This window comes from Tachyglossus aculeatus, chromosome 22 (assembly GCF_015852505.1).
Source record: "Tachyglossus aculeatus isolate mTacAcu1 chromosome 22, mTacAcu1.pri, whole genome shotgun sequence".
Lineage (NCBI taxonomy): Eukaryota > Metazoa > Chordata > Mammalia > Monotremata > Tachyglossidae > Tachyglossus > Tachyglossus aculeatus.
In genome coordinates this window covers 59,522,035-59,539,867 of record NC_052087.1, presented here as the reverse complement: position 1 = coordinate 59,539,867, position 17,833 = coordinate 59,522,035, and the positions used below count along the sequence as shown (strand labels likewise).

General features: G+C 55.4%; 1 protein-coding gene across 1 annotated transcript in view; it reads right to left on the bottom strand.

Moving 5' to 3' along the window:
- IGHMBP2 (immunoglobulin mu DNA binding protein 2) overlaps positions 1-17,833 on the bottom strand; it is a 32,774-nt gene that overhangs the window by 12,818 nt on the left and 2,123 nt on the right. The window contains exons 2-10 of the mRNA XM_038764023.1: positions 15,219-15,388; positions 13,848-14,040; positions 13,448-13,545; positions 12,649-12,812; positions 11,653-11,853; positions 10,912-11,059; positions 10,393-10,567; positions 4,133-4,315; positions 2,902-3,020 (exon numbers count right to left, since the gene is read on the bottom strand). Of these exons, the coding sequence (XP_038619951.1) occupies positions 2,902-3,020; positions 4,133-4,315; positions 10,393-10,567; positions 10,912-11,059; positions 11,653-11,853; positions 12,649-12,812; positions 13,448-13,545; positions 13,848-14,040; positions 15,219-15,388 (1,451 nt within the window). The remainder of the gene's footprint in view (positions 1-2,901; positions 3,021-4,132; positions 4,316-10,392; positions 10,568-10,911; positions 11,060-11,652; positions 11,854-12,648; positions 12,813-13,447; positions 13,546-13,847; positions 14,041-15,218; positions 15,389-17,833) is intronic.

The following is a 17,833-nucleotide window of genomic DNA, read 5'->3' as shown; positions in this document are numbered from 1 at the left end:
GCTCTATCCACTAGACCGTGCCGCTTTTCAATGCTACAATACAAAAGAGTTGGCAGATATGTTCCCTGCATATGAAGAATTTACAGACTAGAGGGGGGAGACAGATGTTCATTCATTCATTCCTTCAGTCGTATTTATTGAACGCTTTACTGTACTAAGCACCTGGAAGAGTACAACATAACATCAGACACATCCCCTGCTCACAATGAGCTCACAGTCTAGAGGGCATTAAGATAAATAGATAGATAAATAAATAAATTGCAGGTATATACATATGTGCTTTAGGGAAGGCAGGGAGGATGAATCATCATCATCAATCGCATTCATTGAGTGCTTACTGTGTGCAGAGCACTGCACACAGTATGAATGAATGAAAGAGCAAGTATGAGTGGTGCAGAAGGGACTGATTTATAATATACATAAAGATACTTATGTGTTGTGGGGTTGAGACTGGGGCACCTATTTAATGCCCGAAGGTCACAGATCCAAGTGCACAGACTCGCAAAAGGGAGAGGGAGATGGGGAAAAAAGGGCTTAAACGGGGAATACCTTTTGGAGGAGATGTGACCCCCCCCACACACAAACTCAGCTCCATCCCACTGGAACCCCCTGCTCCGTTGCAGACACCCCCTGGACTCCGTCCTGGCTCAGCAGCTCCAGCCTCCCTGCCTCTCTGCGTCTCGCCCTCAATGCAGGGGCCATGCTCTCCGCCCTGGGCTTTCTCTCCCATTGGAGGGAGTGGAGGGGGTGACAGGGGGTGGTAGGGAGTCTCTCCTCCTCTCTGGCCCATTCTCCGGGAAGACACACGAGCCGCCACCCTCAGCCCTCCCATTGGGCATCTCGGCCTCCTGCTGATGCTGCGGCTCCAAGGCAGGGGACCTGCAGCCCCTTCCTCTGCAACCCACGGGTCCCCCCTTGGCCGATCCAACCACCTTCTCACCTTCTTCCCTCTCTTCAAACCAGCCGGCTGCCCCGCTGCTGTCACTTCTTCCCCACTGACTCTCTTGGCGAGCCTTGGGAACTTGATCCTCTGACCCCTGGGAGCCCGTGCTCTCACCATGCTCACCAGTGACTCCTTCCAGCCCACCTCCTGGCCCAGTCCAGTGAGTTCTAACAGTAATAATAATAATAATTATGGTATTTGCTAAGTGCTTACTACATGCCAGGCACTGTACTAAGCGCTGGGGTGGATGCAAGCAAACGGGTTGGACTCCCTTGTCCCACAAGGGGCTCACAATCTCAATCCCCATTTTCCAGATGAGGTAACCGAGGCCCAGTGAAGTGAATTGCCCAAAGTCACACAGCTCACAAGTGGCAGAGGCGGGATTAAGACCCACGACCTCTGACTCCCAAGCCTGGGCTCTTTCCGCTAAGCCACGCTGCTTCTACTCTGTCCTTGACTCCCGCATCAGCTTTCTCGCCAACCTCTCTGCCTCCTGTCTCTCCCAACTACAGATAATACTTCACTCTGCTACCTGATCCTTTTTCTACAAAAACGTTCAGTCCACGTGCCCCCATTCCTCAAGAACCTCCAGTGGTTGCCCGTTCACTTTTGTACCAAACAGAAACTCCTCGCCGTTGGCTTTAAAACACTCAGCTCACCTGCCTCTACCTCACCGATTACCTCCTCCAGCCCAGCCCAGCCCAAGCACTTTCACTCCTCTAGCACCAACTTGCTCAATGCACTTGGATCTCGTCTATCTCGCTGATGACCTCTTTCCCACATTCTCCTTCTGGCCTGGAACTCCTCCCCCTCCGAATACGCCAGACTACCGCTCTCCCCACCTTTAAAGCCTGCAAGGCCAAACCTCCGTGCAGCCTTCCCCAATTAAGTCCTCTTTTCCCCAGTTCCCTCTCCCTTCTGCGTCATTTATTCCTTTTGGATTCGTTCCTTTGGGGTGGTTGGTATTCACCTACCCTTGGTCCTACAGCACTTATGTCCATATTCACAATTTACTTAAATTGTCCGTCTCCCCCTCTAGACTGTAAGCTTATTAAGGACAGAAAACCAACTCCGTTATATTGTACGCTCCCGAGCGTGTAGTACAGTGCTCTGTACAATAAGTTCAATAAATATCATTAATAGATTGACTGGTCCTGGCTGCTTCTGACCCTGGGGACCCCAGGGGACAGCTCTCTGCTCCTGGAAACACTCTGGACTTCATCTTTGGGCTGGTGGCCCCCAGACCTCCATTACCGGCCCCGATCATCATCAATCTTATTTATTGAGCGCTTACTGTGTGCAGAGCACTGTACTAAGCGCTTGGGAAGTACAAATTGGCAACATATAGAGACAGTCCCTACCCAACAGTGGGCTCACAGTCTAAAAGGGGAGTCTAAAAGGGGGTTTATTCTAAAAGGGAGTCTAAAAGGGGGTTTATTCTAAAAGGGGGATCATTCACCTGCCTGCGCGCCGTCCCCACCCTGTCTCCAGGACAAGCGGGCCAACTGGGCTCGTCAATCCAACACGGCATAAACTCTCCTCTCTCTCTCTTGAAACCCACTCCCCCTGTGCCCTAAGGCTGGCTGATGAGAGGAGGCAGCAGATCGCTTGAGGTGTTGGCAGAGTGCCTCTTATGTGCCAACCACTGGGCTGAGGGCTGGGTTAGATACAGTTTCATGCCAGCCTCGAGCCCCCCGCCCAAGAGGGACTGAAACGGTGGATCCAGGAAGGCTTGACACCTGACCAGAGCCCTGCTTGGTGGGAGTTAAACCAACGGGGGATGAGATCGGGGACTTGGCGGGTGGTGGGGGGGCCAAACCGATCGCCCCTCCGTCCCTCCTGATCTCTATCCACGGAGCCAGCTCCCGTAAGCCCCTCACCTGCAAACCGTTGCCAGCGGCCACACACATGCCTAGAATGTCGACCCTGTCCCCCACCCCCGGGTGGCCAGCCAGTACCTTGATTTCCTTTGGACTGCTCATCTTCCTGTTCCAGCTCCAGTAGGCCGCAGCCTGCAGTGTCTATGAGCAGCAGCGGGGTTCCTGTCTCCTCGGTGGAGGCCACACCGGGCAGGTCCCTGCAGGGTGTCGGGGAAGACTGCGGCTCTGTGCCTGGACCCAGACCCCCCTCCCCTCGGGCTGGGAAGAAGGGGATGACCCACCCCTCGTTTTCGGGGTCGGGCGCCCAGCCTTAACCCCACGGCTTCTTATGGCTGGGACCCTACTCTAGAATGCCCCGAGTTCGCCCCGGGGGTGGCCGCTCCCAACCCACAGCCCCAGTCGGACCCCCAGGGGCCCGGGGAACGTTTGATTCTCAGCTGGCCAGTCCTGAACCCCACGGGCAGTTGTGGAGCCTGGAGGAGCGTGGGGAGCCGGGGGAGTGTGAGGAACCAGGGGAGCCAAGGAGGCCGGGGGAGTGTGGGGAGCCCAGCCCCATCCCTGGGCAGCAGGCTGTGGACTGGCAGCTCAGCCAGTCAGTCAGTCACTTGTATTTACTGAGCACTTACCATGTGCAGAGGACTGTACTAAGCGCTTGGGAGAGAACAATAATAAAAGCAATATAAGAGACATCTCCCCTGCCCACAACGCCCACCAGGCCCTGTCTCTGACTTGATGGGAGCACCGCTATGTTCTCAGTTCAAGCCTCGGCAGAGGGACTACGGACCCTCCAACTGGACATGGGAACAGCCGCCGATCTCTGGCCAGACCCTCGCCCCAAACCTAAACCCAGGCAGCTCCTGCCTCTGCCTCCTCCTCCCAGCAGCCCCTCTGCCCTGACAGCTCCTCAGCAGAAAAGCAGCTTCTTGAGGGCCTCCCCAATCAACTGGTCGGGGGTCTACCTACTGAACGTGCGCCGCATGCACAGCACTGTGCTAAGCACTGACGCCCACCTGGCCCGGCATCCACCCCCAGCCCAGCCCCATCCCTGTGACTGGCTGTGCTCCGGCCAGGTGGCCAAAGTGCCGTGTCGGGCAGCTCAACTCTCCCTCGGGGAGGGCCCCGGGGGTGAGCAGAGTGGGGGACCGCCAGTTTGGGAAGCTTCTGGAGGAAACACCTGACAATTTCCTCCTGCATGCTCGGTGCCCCCCGGCCTGGACATATGTCCCAAAGGGGTCAGAGGACTGGGGAAGGGCTGGGTCCTCTCGCTAATGGACTTGGTTTCTAGCTCCATCCCTGTCAGGCCACTTACCTCAGGAGATGACCGGCGACGGACGGGTGTGCGGTGAGCCGGTCATCGTACATCTCCTGGGAGGCCCAGCGCATGATGGCCTGGTGCATGCGGTACTGCACGGTAAGCATGCGCACCACCCTGTCGCCCCGCTCCTCCACGAGGCGCTCCATCAGGCTAACTGCCAGACCCTGCGTGGCCGCCCTGCATCGAGACGGGAGGGGAGACCGGGGGTGGGGAGTACGGGGGAGCGGGGGAATTCAGTCAGGCAGTCAGTCAATCGTCTTTACTGAGCCCTGTGTACAGCACACTGTACTAAGTGCTTTGGAGAGGACAATATAACAATACAGCGGACATATTCCCCGCCCACAATGAGCATACCATCTAGAGGGGGAGACGGACATTAATATAAATAAGTTACAGATATGTATATGAGTGCTTTGGGGCTGGGAGGCGGGATGAATAAAGGAGGCAAGTCAGGGCGACACAGAAGAGAGTGGAAGAATAAAAAAGAGGGCTTAGTCAGGGAAGGCCTCTTGGAGGAGATGTCCATTCAATAGGCTTTGAAGGTTGGGAGAGTAAGTAATTGCCTGTCAGATATGAGGAGGGAGGGTGTTCCAGGGTGAGAGGTCAGTGGTGAGCTAGATGAGATCGAGATACAGTGAGAAGGTTAGCATCAGAAGAGCAGAGTGTGCAGGTGGGTTGTAGTAAGAGAGTAACAAGGTGAGGTTAGATGGGGCAAAGTGATCAAGGGCTTTAAAGCCAATAGTGAAGAGTTTCCATTTTTTGATGTGGAGGTGGATGAACAACCAGTTGAGGTTCTTGAGGAGTGGGAAAACACAGACATAACATAGATATAAGAATCACACTTTCCACCCTTCAAATCCCTACTGAAGGCTCACCTCCTCCAGGAGGGCTTCCCAGACTAAGCCCCCCTTTTCCTCAGCTCCCCCTCCCCTCCCCATCGCCCCGACTCACCCCGTTTGCTCTACCCCACCTCCCTGCCCAAAACACTGCATATCTATAATTCTATTTATTTATATTGATGCCACTGATGCCTGTTGACTTGTTTTGATGTCTTTCTCCCCCCTTATAGGCTGTGAGCCCATTGTGGACAGGGATTGTCTCTCTCTGATGCTTAACTGTACTTTCCAAGCACACAGTAAATGCTCAATAAATATGACTGAATGAATGACTGAATGAATGAATAACTGAACAGTTTTGTAGAAAAAAGATCTGAGCAGCCCAGTGAAGCATGGACCGGAATCGGGAGAGACAGGAGGCTGGGAGGTCAGCAACAAGGCTGATGTGGTAATCAAAGCAGGATAGTATAACTCCTTGGATTAATGGCGTAGGAGTTTGGATGGAGAGGAAAGGACGGATTTTAGCAATATTGTGAAAGCCAAACAGACAGGATTTAATGACGGATTGAATATGTGGGTTGAGAGAGAGGAGTCAAGGGCTTGTGAGACAGGAAGGATGATAGTGCCATCTAAAGTGATGGGAAAGTCAGGGGAAGGACAGAGTTTGGGATGGAAAGATAAGGAGTTCCATTTTAGACATGTTCAATTTAAGGTGAAGGCAAGACATCCAAGTAGAGATGAAGGCAGGAGGAAATGTGAAACTGCAGAGGGAGATCAGGGCTGGAAATGTAGATTTGGGAATCATCTGCATAGAGGTGGTAGTTGAAGCCATGGGAGTGAATGAGTTCTCCAAGGGAGTGGGTGTAGATGGAAAATAGAAAGGGAACCAGAACTGAGCTTTGAGGGACCCACCCACAGTTACAGGGAGGGAGGCAGAGGAGAAGCCCATGAAACAGAATGAGAAAGAGCAGCCACAGAAATAGAAGGAGAACCAGGTGAGGAAAACGTCGGTGAAGTCAAGGTTGGATAATGTTTCCTGGAAAAGGATGTGGTCGACAGTATCAAAGAGAGCTGAGAAGTCGAAGGGGATTAGGATGCCATACAGGCCGCTGGATTTGACAAGGAAGAGATCATTGATGACTTTTGAGAGGGTGGCTTCTGTGGAGCCAAGGGGGTGGAAGCCAGATAGGAGGGATCAGGGAAAGAATTGGAGGAGAGGAATTTCAGACCGTAGGAGTAGATAACTCGCTCAAGCGGACGGGTGGGCACAGGTCAGGCTGAGCGGTGCGGAGGGCAGGATGGCGGCAGGGGGAATTCCTCACTCCGCAGGGTGCTCGGCTTGGCTCCGTTCGGCTGGGAACGCCCTGGGGAAGCAGCCAACGCTCTGCCTGGGACGACAGCCTGGCCAGGGGAACTGTTGGGTGGCCACAAGCACGTGTGGGGCGGCAGCACACTCGGGACTGGATGCGGCTCTTCCGAGAACACGGCCCCCATCCAACAGGAGAACTGGGAGTCTCCACTGAGCAGGAATTTTGTGCAGGGCCCTGTGACGGGCCTGGGATCGCCCATTGAAAATCTGAGGTGCCATCCCTGCCCTCAAGGACTTTACGATCCCACGGTAGAGACGAGCATCCGTGGATGGAGGGTTGGCTGGCTGGATATAAGTATGTTTACAATGGCATATCTTCCGTGGGAACAGGAGGAGAAATACGGGTACAACCAGTCCATAGGGATTACTGAGAGCCGGCCTGCCGTGGGCAGGAGGGAGCAAACTGGGCCTGCTGGAGAGGACAGAAAAGGCAGGAGACGTGATCCGGGCCCAAAGAACCCAGACTCAAGGGCGGAGAGGATCCCTGCCTCTGGCCTCTCGTCCCTCCAATCTCTACCGGACACTGCTGCCATCCGTAGAATGCAGGTTCCTGGTGAGCAGGGACCGTGCCTACCAGCTCAGTCATACATTCCCCCAAGTGCTTAATTCAGTGCACTGCACACAGTAAGAGACCAATCAGTACCAATCAATCAATCAATCACTCAATTGTATTGAGCGTTTACTATGTGCAGAGCACTGTACTAAGCGCTTGGGAAGTACAAGTTGGCAACATATAGAGACAGTCCCTACCCAACAGTGGGCTCACAGTCTAAAAGGGGGAGACGGAGAACAAAACCAACCATACTAACAAAATAAAATAAACAGAATAGATATGTACAAGTAAAATAAATAAATAGAGTAATAAATATATACAAACATATATACATATATACAGGTGCTGTGGGGAAGGGAAGGAGGTAAGATGGGGGGGATGGAGAGGGGGACGAGGGGGAGAGGAAGGAAGGGGCTCAGTCTGGGAAGGCCTCCTGGAGGAGGTGAGCTCTCAGTAGGGCCTTGAAGGGAGGAAGAGAGCTAGCTTGGCGGATGGGCAGAGGGACTGGGGGCATTCCAGGCCCAGGGAATGAAATGGGCCAGGGGTCGATGTTGGGACAGGCGAGAACGAGGTACGGTGAGGAGATTAGCGGCAGAGGAGCGGAGGGTGCGGGGTGGGCTGGAGACGGAGAGAAGGGAGGTGAGGTAGGAGGGGGAGAGGTGATGGACAGCCTTGAAGCCCAGGGTGAGGAGTTTCTGCCTGACTGATTGATTGCCACAGCCCAATCGATACCACAGATTGATTGATTGCCACAGCCCAATCGATACCACAGATTGATTGATTGCCACAGCCCAGATCATCTTGCCAAAATGTCGCTCCTCCACACCATCCGCTGCCTCCCCCGGTCCCTCCACGTCAAGCCAAGACCCCCTCCCCACCATCGGCCCAGAGACTCTGCCCCAACCGGCCCCGTCTTCCCCATCTGCTCTCGTCTCCCACTAATCTCCACTCTGTATGTTAGTCCTCCCAAGCCAATGCCAACCTTCTAGCTGGGCCTCGCTCTGCACTCTCCCGCCTCCGTCCCCTCTGTCACACTCTCCCCCCCAGCGTGGAACTCCCTCCCTTCCTCCCTCCCCACCTCAGTCAGCCCGCAGTCCTCTCCCCAACCAAATCCCTCCTTAAACCTCACCTCCTCCAACCAGCTTTCCCCAATTAATTCCCCAACCCCCTAATAATAATAACAATGATGGCATTTATTAAGCGCTTACTATGTGCAAAGCACTGTTCTAAGCGCTGGGGAGGTTACAAGGTGACCAGGTTGTCCCACGTGGGGCTCACAGTCTCAATCCCCATTTTACAGATGAGGTAACTGAGGCCCAGAGAAGTGAAATGACTTGCCCAAAGTCACACAGCTGACAGGTGGCGAAGCTGGGATTTGAACCCACGACCTCTGACTCCAAAGCCCATGCTCTTTTCCACTGAGCCACGCTGCTTCTCTAGAGTCCTAGATTTCCCTAGAGTCATCTTAGAGAAGCAACATGGCTCAGTGGAAAGAGCCCGGGCTTTGGAGTCAGAGGTCATGGGTTCGAATCCCGGCTCCACCACATGTCTGCTGTGTGACCTTGGGCGAGTCACTTAACTTCTCTGAGCCTCAGTTCCCTCATCTGTAAAATGGGGATTAAGACTGTGAGCCCCAAGTGGGACAACTTGATCACCTTGTATCCCCCCCAGCACTTAGAACAGTGCTCTGCACATAGTAAGTGCTTAACAAATGCCATCATTATTATTATTATTACCTCAGCCAACTCGGGCACTTGGGAATTTATTTACACCCTTCTCAGCAAACTGGTAGACACGTCTGCTCTATTTACTGTGGTCACTTGAGTGGTAAATGTTTTCCTTCCCAGAGCCCACTACTGGGCACCACGCCAACCACAACGAGGACTGCCACTGCTGTTACTACTACTAGTGAGCGCTGCTCCTGCTCCCCTCAACTCGCTTCCTCTTCCTCCTCCCCTTTTCCCGCAGACGGGCCCCTCCTTCCCACTTTCCTGCGAGCATGCCTGCTTGCCTAAGCATCTTGGTGTCCTAGCTATTCTATTTATTTTATTTTGTTAGTATGTTTGGTTTTGTTCTCTGTCTCCCCCTTCTAGACTGTGAGCCCGCTGTTGGGTAGGGACTGTCTCTAGATGTTGCCAGCTTGTACTTCCCAAGCGCTTAGTACAGTGCTCTGCACACAGTAAGCGCTCAATAAATACGACTGACTGATTGATTGGTGTGCCATTAGCACCTTGGGGACACACCGGGCTTGACTCAGGCCTGCAGACCACCCGGGGCCCCAAACTAGCACACCGCCCCCCCTTCAAAGCCCTACTGACAGCTCACCTCCTCCAGGAGGCCTTCCCGGACTGAGCTCCCCTTTTCCTCTGCTCCTCCTCCCCTCCCCATCTCCCCGACTCCCTCCCTCTGCTCTACCCCCTCCCTGCCCCACAGCACTTGCGTATATAGGTACATACTTATTCTTCTATTTATTTTATTAATGACGTGTATATATCTATTTATTTATATTGATGCTCTTGGTGCCTATTTGTTTTGTTGTCTGTCTCCCTCCCTTCTAGACTGTGAGCTTGTTGTTGGGTAGGGGAGTCTCTATCTGTTCCCGAATTGTACTTTCCAAGCGCTTAGTATAATGCTGTGCACACAGTAAGCGCTCAATAAATGCAATTGAATGAATGAATGAATATTACTACTACTAGCACTGCCACTGGTGCTGCTGCTACTACTATTAGCAATGCTGCTACTACTACTCAGTGGAAAGAGCCCGGGCTTTGGAGTCAGAGGTCATGGGTTCAAATCCCAGCTCCGCCAATTGTCAGCTGGGTGACTTTGGGCAAGTCACTTCACTTCTCTGTGCCTCAGTTCCCTCACCTGTAAAATGGAGATTAAGACTGTGAGCCCCACGTGGGACAACCTGATCACCTTTTATCCCTCCAGCGCTTAGAACAGTGCTTTGCACATAGTAAGCCCTTAACCAGTACCATCATTATTATTATATATTTATTACTACTAGCACTGCTGCTGCTGCTGCCACTACTACTGTACTGCTGCTCCTTGCGCTGACAGACAAGACGGTCAGAGGGAGAGCAAGCGGGTGGGGTCTTATGTGTGGTAGAGGAGGGTGGGGGCAGCTGTTCATTCATTTATTCATTCAATCATATTTACTGAGTAATTACTGTGTGCAGAGCACTGTACTAATCAATCAATCGCATTTATTGAGCGCTTACTGTGTGCAGAGCACTGTACTACGCGCTTGGGAAGTACAAGTTGGCAACATATAGAGGTAGCCACTAAGCGCTTGGGAAGTACATGTTGGCAACATATAGAGACGGTCCCTACCCAACACTGGGCTCACAGTCTAGAAGGGGGAGACACACAACAAAACAAAACATATTAACAAAATAAAATAAATAGAATAGTAAATATGTACAAGCAAAATCAACAGAGTAATAAATCTGTACAAAGCTGTTGGTGGGAGAGCGAGCGGGTGGGGTCTTACTTGTGGGAGAGGATGGTGGGGGGCAGCTGCTGGTGGTCTCCAGCCAGGACACACTTGCGGGCCCTGAGCAGGGGGATCCAGCAGCCGGCCTCGAGGGCCTGCGCGCACTCGTCGATCACCACCAAGTCAAAGTAGTCGTCGGGGAGCAGCTTCAGTGGCCCGTCGGGAGAAGCCCCTGCGGACACGGAGCGGGTCGGATGGGCGGGGCTGACCGGAGGGGACGCCCCACACTCCAGAGCGGGGACATCATCATCATCATCAATCGTATTTATTGAGCGCTTACTGTGTGCAGAGCACTGTACTAAGCGCTTGGGAAGTCCAAGTTGGCAACATATAGAGACAGTCCCTACCCAACAGTGGGCTCACAGTCTAAGTGACTCACAGTCACGGCCGCAGGCCAAGCAGGGCACCCGGGAGGGGCCCGGGGCCCGCCCACCCGCTGCCCGCCTGTGCCCACCGGGGACGGGGCTGGAGCCACCGAAGCCGCCGGCGCCGGACAAAGCTGCCCCCGTAGCTCACCTGTGTTTGTGGCCAGCACCACACTGGCCCTGGTGAGGGTTTCCAGCATGGCCGCCTCCTCCCGCTCCCTCAGTTCTTTCCTCAGCACCTTAACTTCACTCCGCAGGTGTTGCTTCTCCCCCTTGTCTTGAGTCTTCCGCGTTTGGGCCTAGAAAAGAAACGAAGTCCGAGCCCTCAGGGCCCCACCTAGGACCCCGCCCTGCACCGCGCCCCAGCTTCCAGCCCACCTGAAACCTCCTCCTCTCTCCTCCTCCTCCCCACCGGATCCCCGGTGGTCTGGCCCCGTCAGCCACGGGCCTCCCGCCCCCATTGCGAGGACTCGTTCAGCCCATCAGCACCCCGGTGCCAACTTCCCTCAGCTGCCCCCCACCCGCCATCCAGAGCTGCAGTTCCCCACTTGTTCCCCCTGCCCAGACACCAGCGGTGCCCGCCGGCCTCCCCACCCAGTCCCACTGTTCAGAGACCACCGGTGCCTGCCCACCTCCCCACGGGACGGCCAGCACTCTGAGGGCGGGGACCGTGTCTCTCACGGGGGGTTTTCTCCCAAGCACCTAGTTCAGCACTCTACGCACGGGATGGGCCCAATGCAGGACTCTGCCCACAGCGGGCACTCGATTCCAGTCAGTGAGGAAATGCAGCGTAGGTGATGCAGTTAACTTCTTCTGGAAGACTAGGGGATGGCGCTTCCCGGGACTAGGGCCCCGCTCACTGGACCCTCCCTCCCTGGCCGCAAACTCTCACCAAAGCCCGGTCGATATCCTTCCTGATGTCCGCCACAAGCTGGGCGCCGTCGCCGCGGGCCAGGACGGCGTCGAGGGAGTGCCGCACGGTGGAGTCCAGCAGGCGGGCCGGGTGACCCAGGCGCAGCACCCGCTCTTGGTGCCCGGCCAGGCGCTCCACCAGGTTGTCCACCGCGGTGTTGGACGGGGCACAGCACAGCACCTGCACACAAGCACGGCCGCCCCCCGCCGCCCATCAGCCTCGCCCTGACTGCGACTGAGGCCTCACCGGCCGTGGAGAGGAGGAGGAGCACATGAAGGAAGCGGCTCCCTGGGAGAAATGCAGCCCCGGGATGAGGATGAGCGGTGCCCGTGCAACTCCAAGAGGTGAAGGGGACCGGCGGCTCTGAGAGGGGGCCGTACTTCGGGGCCCAAACACACACCTGAATCTCCCCAGCCACAGAACCTGGCTGACCAAAGGGGCGAGGGAACGGGGGAGAGGAGGGAAGGGGTGAGACAGCTCTTCGATCGGATTGTCCCTGGAAACAGGCTTGCCCGGCTCTAGGCTCCGAGGCGTCGAGGAGCAGGGTCGATGGGAAGCTCCCAAGGCCGGAAACCAGGGTTCCCAGCAATTCCGCACCAGCCGGGTCCCCGTGGGGCTCCGAGGACACTGGTCAGCCAGCTGAGGGAGGCGCTGCCAGGCGGTTATTGGGGGAAAGGGGAACCCAGGGTTCCCAGACCTACAGGGAAGAGGGACAGCTCCAGGCCAAATTGGAGGGGCACCATGAAGCACCCCTCCTTCTGGGAATGGACAAACGAGGAGGGACTCATCCAACCGTCGGTCAGTCAGTCGACTGATCAATCGTTACCATCGAGCCCACGGGAGCGCCCCACCAAAGGGGAAGGCCCGGCCTCTGCCCTGGAGGCAGTTGCAGTCCCGTAGCCCAGCTTGCCTGTGGCCCAGTTGGCCTCATGGCCCAGCCCACCTGTGGTCCTGCTGGCCTGCAGGGCAGCTCACCTTGAGGCCTTGGTGAACAGCCTGCCGCACTACCTCGACCACAGCAGTGGTCTTCCCCGTGCCCGGAGGGCCGTGGATCACAGCCACTTCCCTCTGAGCCAGGGCAAAGGTCACGGCCTCCCTCTGGGACGCATCCAGGGCCTCGTCAAAGAACACGGTGGGGCCTGTGGAGACAGCCAAGCCTTCACTGCCGCTCCCTTATTGGTATCGATCATCTCAAGCTGTCTCCCCTGTTACAGTGGAAGCTCCTTGTGGGCAGGGAATGTTTCACTTATTTAGTATGTACTTCCCGAGCACTTAGCAGAGTGCCCTGCCCCTACAGAACCCTCGGTAAATGCTATCATGACTACTACTACTGCAGCATGGAGAAGCAGCCTAGCATAATGGATAGAGCACAGGCCTGGGAGCCAAAAGGTCATGGGTTCTAATCCCGGCTCCAACGTGGCTGCTGTGTGACCTCGGGCAATTCACTTCACTTCTCTGGGCCTCAGGTACCTCAGCTGTAAAATGAGAGTATGAGTCCTGTGTGGGACAGGGACTGTGTCTAACCTGACTAACTTGTGTCTACCCCAGCGCTTAGAGCAGTGTTTGACAAATAGTAAATGTCTAGCAAGTACAATAATAATTATTACTATCATCAGCCTGCTTGGCAGACCAAAGCAGCGCTGACCTGGGACGGCTGTCTTGCCTACAATCCCCACCTCGCATGACAACTCCTGGCCAAGCCCAAAGACCGAAGACACCCGCATATCTGAGCGAGGTCCCGGGCTCGGCCATGCCCAAGGCTGAAGACACCTACGGTTCTGCGCGGGGTCACTGGGCTCGGACGAGCCGAAGAGAACATCGATCAGGCAGGATGCGGGACCGGAATGGTACTGGTTCAACCGGGTTAAAGCCCTGCCAGAAGAGACCAAGGCAAAGTGGACGGGGCAAGTCGGAGGAGGATGGACGGGTGGTGGTGGGGGGGGTCCGGGAGGGCGAAGAGAGAAGGGGAGAAGGAAAGCATCCAGGCAGGGCAGGCACGGGGAGAAAGGGGTACAGACAGGGCAAGCGGAGGGAGGGAGGGGGTCCGGGAAGAGCGGGGAGGGGGAGGGATGGGTTCTGAGCAGTGCAGGCAGAGGATGGAAGGGTCCAGGCTGAGCGGGCAGAGGAGGGTGGAGGTCTTGGGGAAGGGAGGGGTGGGCCATCTCTCCCCTTACTTCTTTAGCCGCTTGTAAGTGACGTCATTGGCCAGGCGGAGCAGGCTGAATGTGCTCTCTGGGTCCAAGCTGAGCTGGCCCCCCTGTGGTTCCTCAAAGGCCACAGTGACGGCCTCGGGGGTGAGCCGGGTCACGACCCCCCTGGCCGGATCGGCATCCTCGCTCGCCCCCGTGCACAGACCCACGATGTCGCCTGCAAAGGGATACGCCGTCAACCGGGTCAGGCCAAGGGGTCCCCAGCAAGGCCTCAGGACCAGCCACGTCCCAGCAGTGGGGGACCGGCCGTGGGGAACTGGCCATGGGGGATCGGCCACGGGCCGCTTGAAGATTTCCTCTTTGCACAGATCCCACTTCAAAACAGAGAACAGGAGGGCAGCGGGGGGTGAGGGAAGGCGAGGCAGTGGAGGCAGAAAGCACCAAAGGGCCGAGACCCCAGAACAGAAAGCAGGCAGGTGGAAGAGGGGAGCCCCCAAGGCCCAGGCAGACACCCTCTCTCCTTGCTCCACCGATACCCCTTAGGCCAAGCTGGTGGGACTACCCCCACCACATTCTCCTCTCAGAACCGCCCATCCCAGACACCCCCACCTCTATCTCCTCTCAAAGCTTGTCTCCTAAGAGCCGGCCACTCTGGAGATTCTGCCACAGTCTCCTCAGAGTTGGCCGCCTCAGAAACCCCCCACCACTGCCTCCTCTCATAGTCAGCCACCTCGGAGACCCCCACTTCCACCTCCTCAAAGACCCCCAGCACTATCTCCTTGCAAGGGACCCTGACAACTCTGAAAACACAGACTCCTCCCCACACCCAAACTCTCCCACGGCAGCTTGGAGACTAGGACAGATGCCCGGAGTCCATGTGACCCGGTGAGTCCTGCCTGGGCACCTGGTACTCAGCTGCCTGTCTCCTTCCCACGGGGCCCAGCCTTCTCCGTCTGTCCGGTCATTAGATCCTCGTGGGCAGGGGTCGTGTGCCCCCGAGCCTTGGGCATCTCCGTCGGCCAGTATGGGGCTGCGCATCCGGCTGGTGCCCAGGACAGACCCTGGCTGTTCCTACACCGGTGAGGCCACCGGTCTCCTGGGGTCTCGCAGGGCCGGGCCCCGGGGCTAGGGCTCACAACGGCCCCGGCTCGGATTAGAGCCCTCATTTAGCGGGCCGGCTCGGGGGGCCGGAGGCGAGCTCTGACGGAACCACTCGGGTTCCCGCTGACAGCAGCACAGACGGCTACGGGCCAACGCCCGCGTCTCAGCACCCAGGGGGCCGGGAAGCGGACGACGTTTAGGGTGAGGAGCCCAACCCGATCGAGACCCAGGCCCCGTCAGGACAGGACGGGGGCCCCTCGAGGCGGCCCACACCTGAGCCGAGGTCACACGTACCGGGGCCGAAGCTGTTGGCGGGCAGCCCCGAGCCCGAGCCCCGCTTCCGGCCCTCCAGGGTCACCAGCAGCCGGCCGTACAGCCCGGTCCTCTGGCTGGTCACATGGAGCTTCAACAGGCACACGCCTCGACGCTGCAGCTCTTTGAGAGAGACATTTTTCTGCCAGCTCCTGGGAAACAAGCAGCATGGTGGCCGGGGGTGGCGGGGGGGGAAACGAATGGACAGGGGCTGAGTCCGACCTGACCGACTTGCATCTACCCCAGTGCTTACTACAGGGCTGGATGCATAGGAAGCGCTTGGCACGTTGAATGAGGATGATAACGCAGGGAGATTGGAGTCATCATCATCATCATCATCATCAATCGTATTTATTGAGCGCTTACTGTGTGCAGAGCACTGGACTAAGAGCTTGGGAAGTACAAGTTGGAAACATATAGAGACAGTCCCTACCCAACAGTGGGCTCACAGTCTAAAAGGGGGAGACAGAGAACAAAACCAAACATACTAAAAAAATAAAATAAATAGAATAGATATGTACAAGTAAAATAAATAAATAAATAGAGTAACAAATATGTACAAACATATATACATATATACAGGTGCAGTGGGGAAGGGAAGGAGGTAAGATGGGGGGGATGGAGAGGGGGATGAGGGGGAGAGGAAGGAAGGGGCTGAGTGTGGGAAGGCCTCCTGGAGGAGGTGAGCTCTCAGTAGGGCCTTGAAGGAAGGAAGAGAGCTAGCTTGGCGGATGGGCAGAGGGAGGGCATTCCAGGCCCGGGGGATGACGTGGGCCGGGGGTCGATGGCGGGACGGGCGAGAACGAGGTACGGTGAGGAATAATAATAGTAATGGCATTTATCAAGCGCTTACTATGTGCAAAGCGCTTGGTACAGTGCTCTGCACACAGTGCTCAATAAATATGATTGATAAATACGATTGATGCAAAGCACTGTTCTAAGCACTGGGGAGGTTACAAGGTGATCAGGTGGTCCCATGGGGGGTTCACAGTCTTCATCCCCATTTTACAGATGAGGTAACTGAGGCCCAGAGAAGTGAAGTGACTTGCCCAAAGTCACACAGCTGACAATTGGCGGAGCCGGGATTTGAACCCATGACCTCTGACTCCAAAGCCCGGGCTCTTTCCACTGAGCCACGCTGCTTCTACAAGCAGCGTCGATCAGCCCTGCCGGCTCTGTCCACTGCTCCCTGCCCCACGCTCCTGGGTGGAGGGACAAAAGAAAGAGAAGACACAGTGGGGCGGATGAGCAAACGTGTGGACACACTGAGGGGCAGGGAGACACACGGACACTTTGAGGAGTGGGCGGACACCTTAAGGGACGGAAACATGGTCATGCCGAGGGATGGGATGACCTGTAATAATAATAATAATTAATAATAATGATAATTCTGGTATTTCTTAAGTGCTTACTATGTGCCAGGCACTGTACTAAGCGCTGGATGCAAGGAAATCGGATTGGATATAGTCCCTGTCCCCATGGGACTCGCAGTCTTATATCCCCATTTTACAGATAACTGAGACCCGAGGATTCTATTTATTTTGTGAATGTGCATTTAGCTTTAATTCTATTTATTCCACATGTTTTGTTTTGTTGTCTCCCTCCCTCCCTTCTAGACTGTGCGCCCATTGTTGGGTAGGGACCATCTCTATATGTCGCCAACTTGTACCTCCCAAGCGCTTAGTATGGTGCTCTGGACGCAGTAAGCGCTCAATATGAATGAGTGAGTGAAATGACTTGCCCGAGGCCACACAGCAGACAAGGGGCAGAGGCGGGATTAGAACCCATGACCTTCGGGCTCCCAGATCCGTGCTCTAGCCACTAGGCCATGCTGCTTCATGGGCACACGGACCCCTGTGTCTGTGCTGACACACGGACCCCCTGCGGCCCAACTTGTACTTCCCAAGCGCTTAGTACAAGAAGCAGCGTGGCTCAGTGAAAAGAGCCCGGGCTTTGGAGTCAGAGGTCATGGGTTCAAATCCTGGCTCCTTCAACTGTCAGCTGTGTGACCTTGGGCAAGTCACTTAACTTCTCTGGGCCTCAGTTACCTCAACTGTAAAATGGGGATTAATACTGTGAGCCCGCCTCCCCCCCCCCCCCCACCCCCGCCGTGGGACAACCTGATCATATGTATATATGTTTGTATGTGTTTATTACTCTATTTATTTTATTTGTACATATTTATTCTATTTATTTTATTTTGTTAATGTGTTTTGTTTCGTTCTCTGTCTCCCCCTTCTAGACTGCGAGCCCACTGTTGGGTAAGGACTGTCTCTATATGTTGCCAACTTGGACTTCCCAAGCGCTTAGTACAGTGCTCTGCACACAGTAAGCGCTCAATAAATACGATTGAATGAATGAACCTTGCAACCTTCCCAGGGCCTAGAACAGTGCTTTGCACATAGTAAGCGCTTAATAAATGCCATCATCATTATTATTATTATTACAGTGCTCTGCACACAGTAAGTGCTCAATAAATCGTGGCTCAGTGGAAAAAGCCCGGGCTTTGGAGTCAGAGGTCAGGGGTTCAAATCCCAGCTCCGCCACTTGTCAGCTGTGTGACTTTGGGCAAGTGACTTCACTTCTTTGGGCCTCAG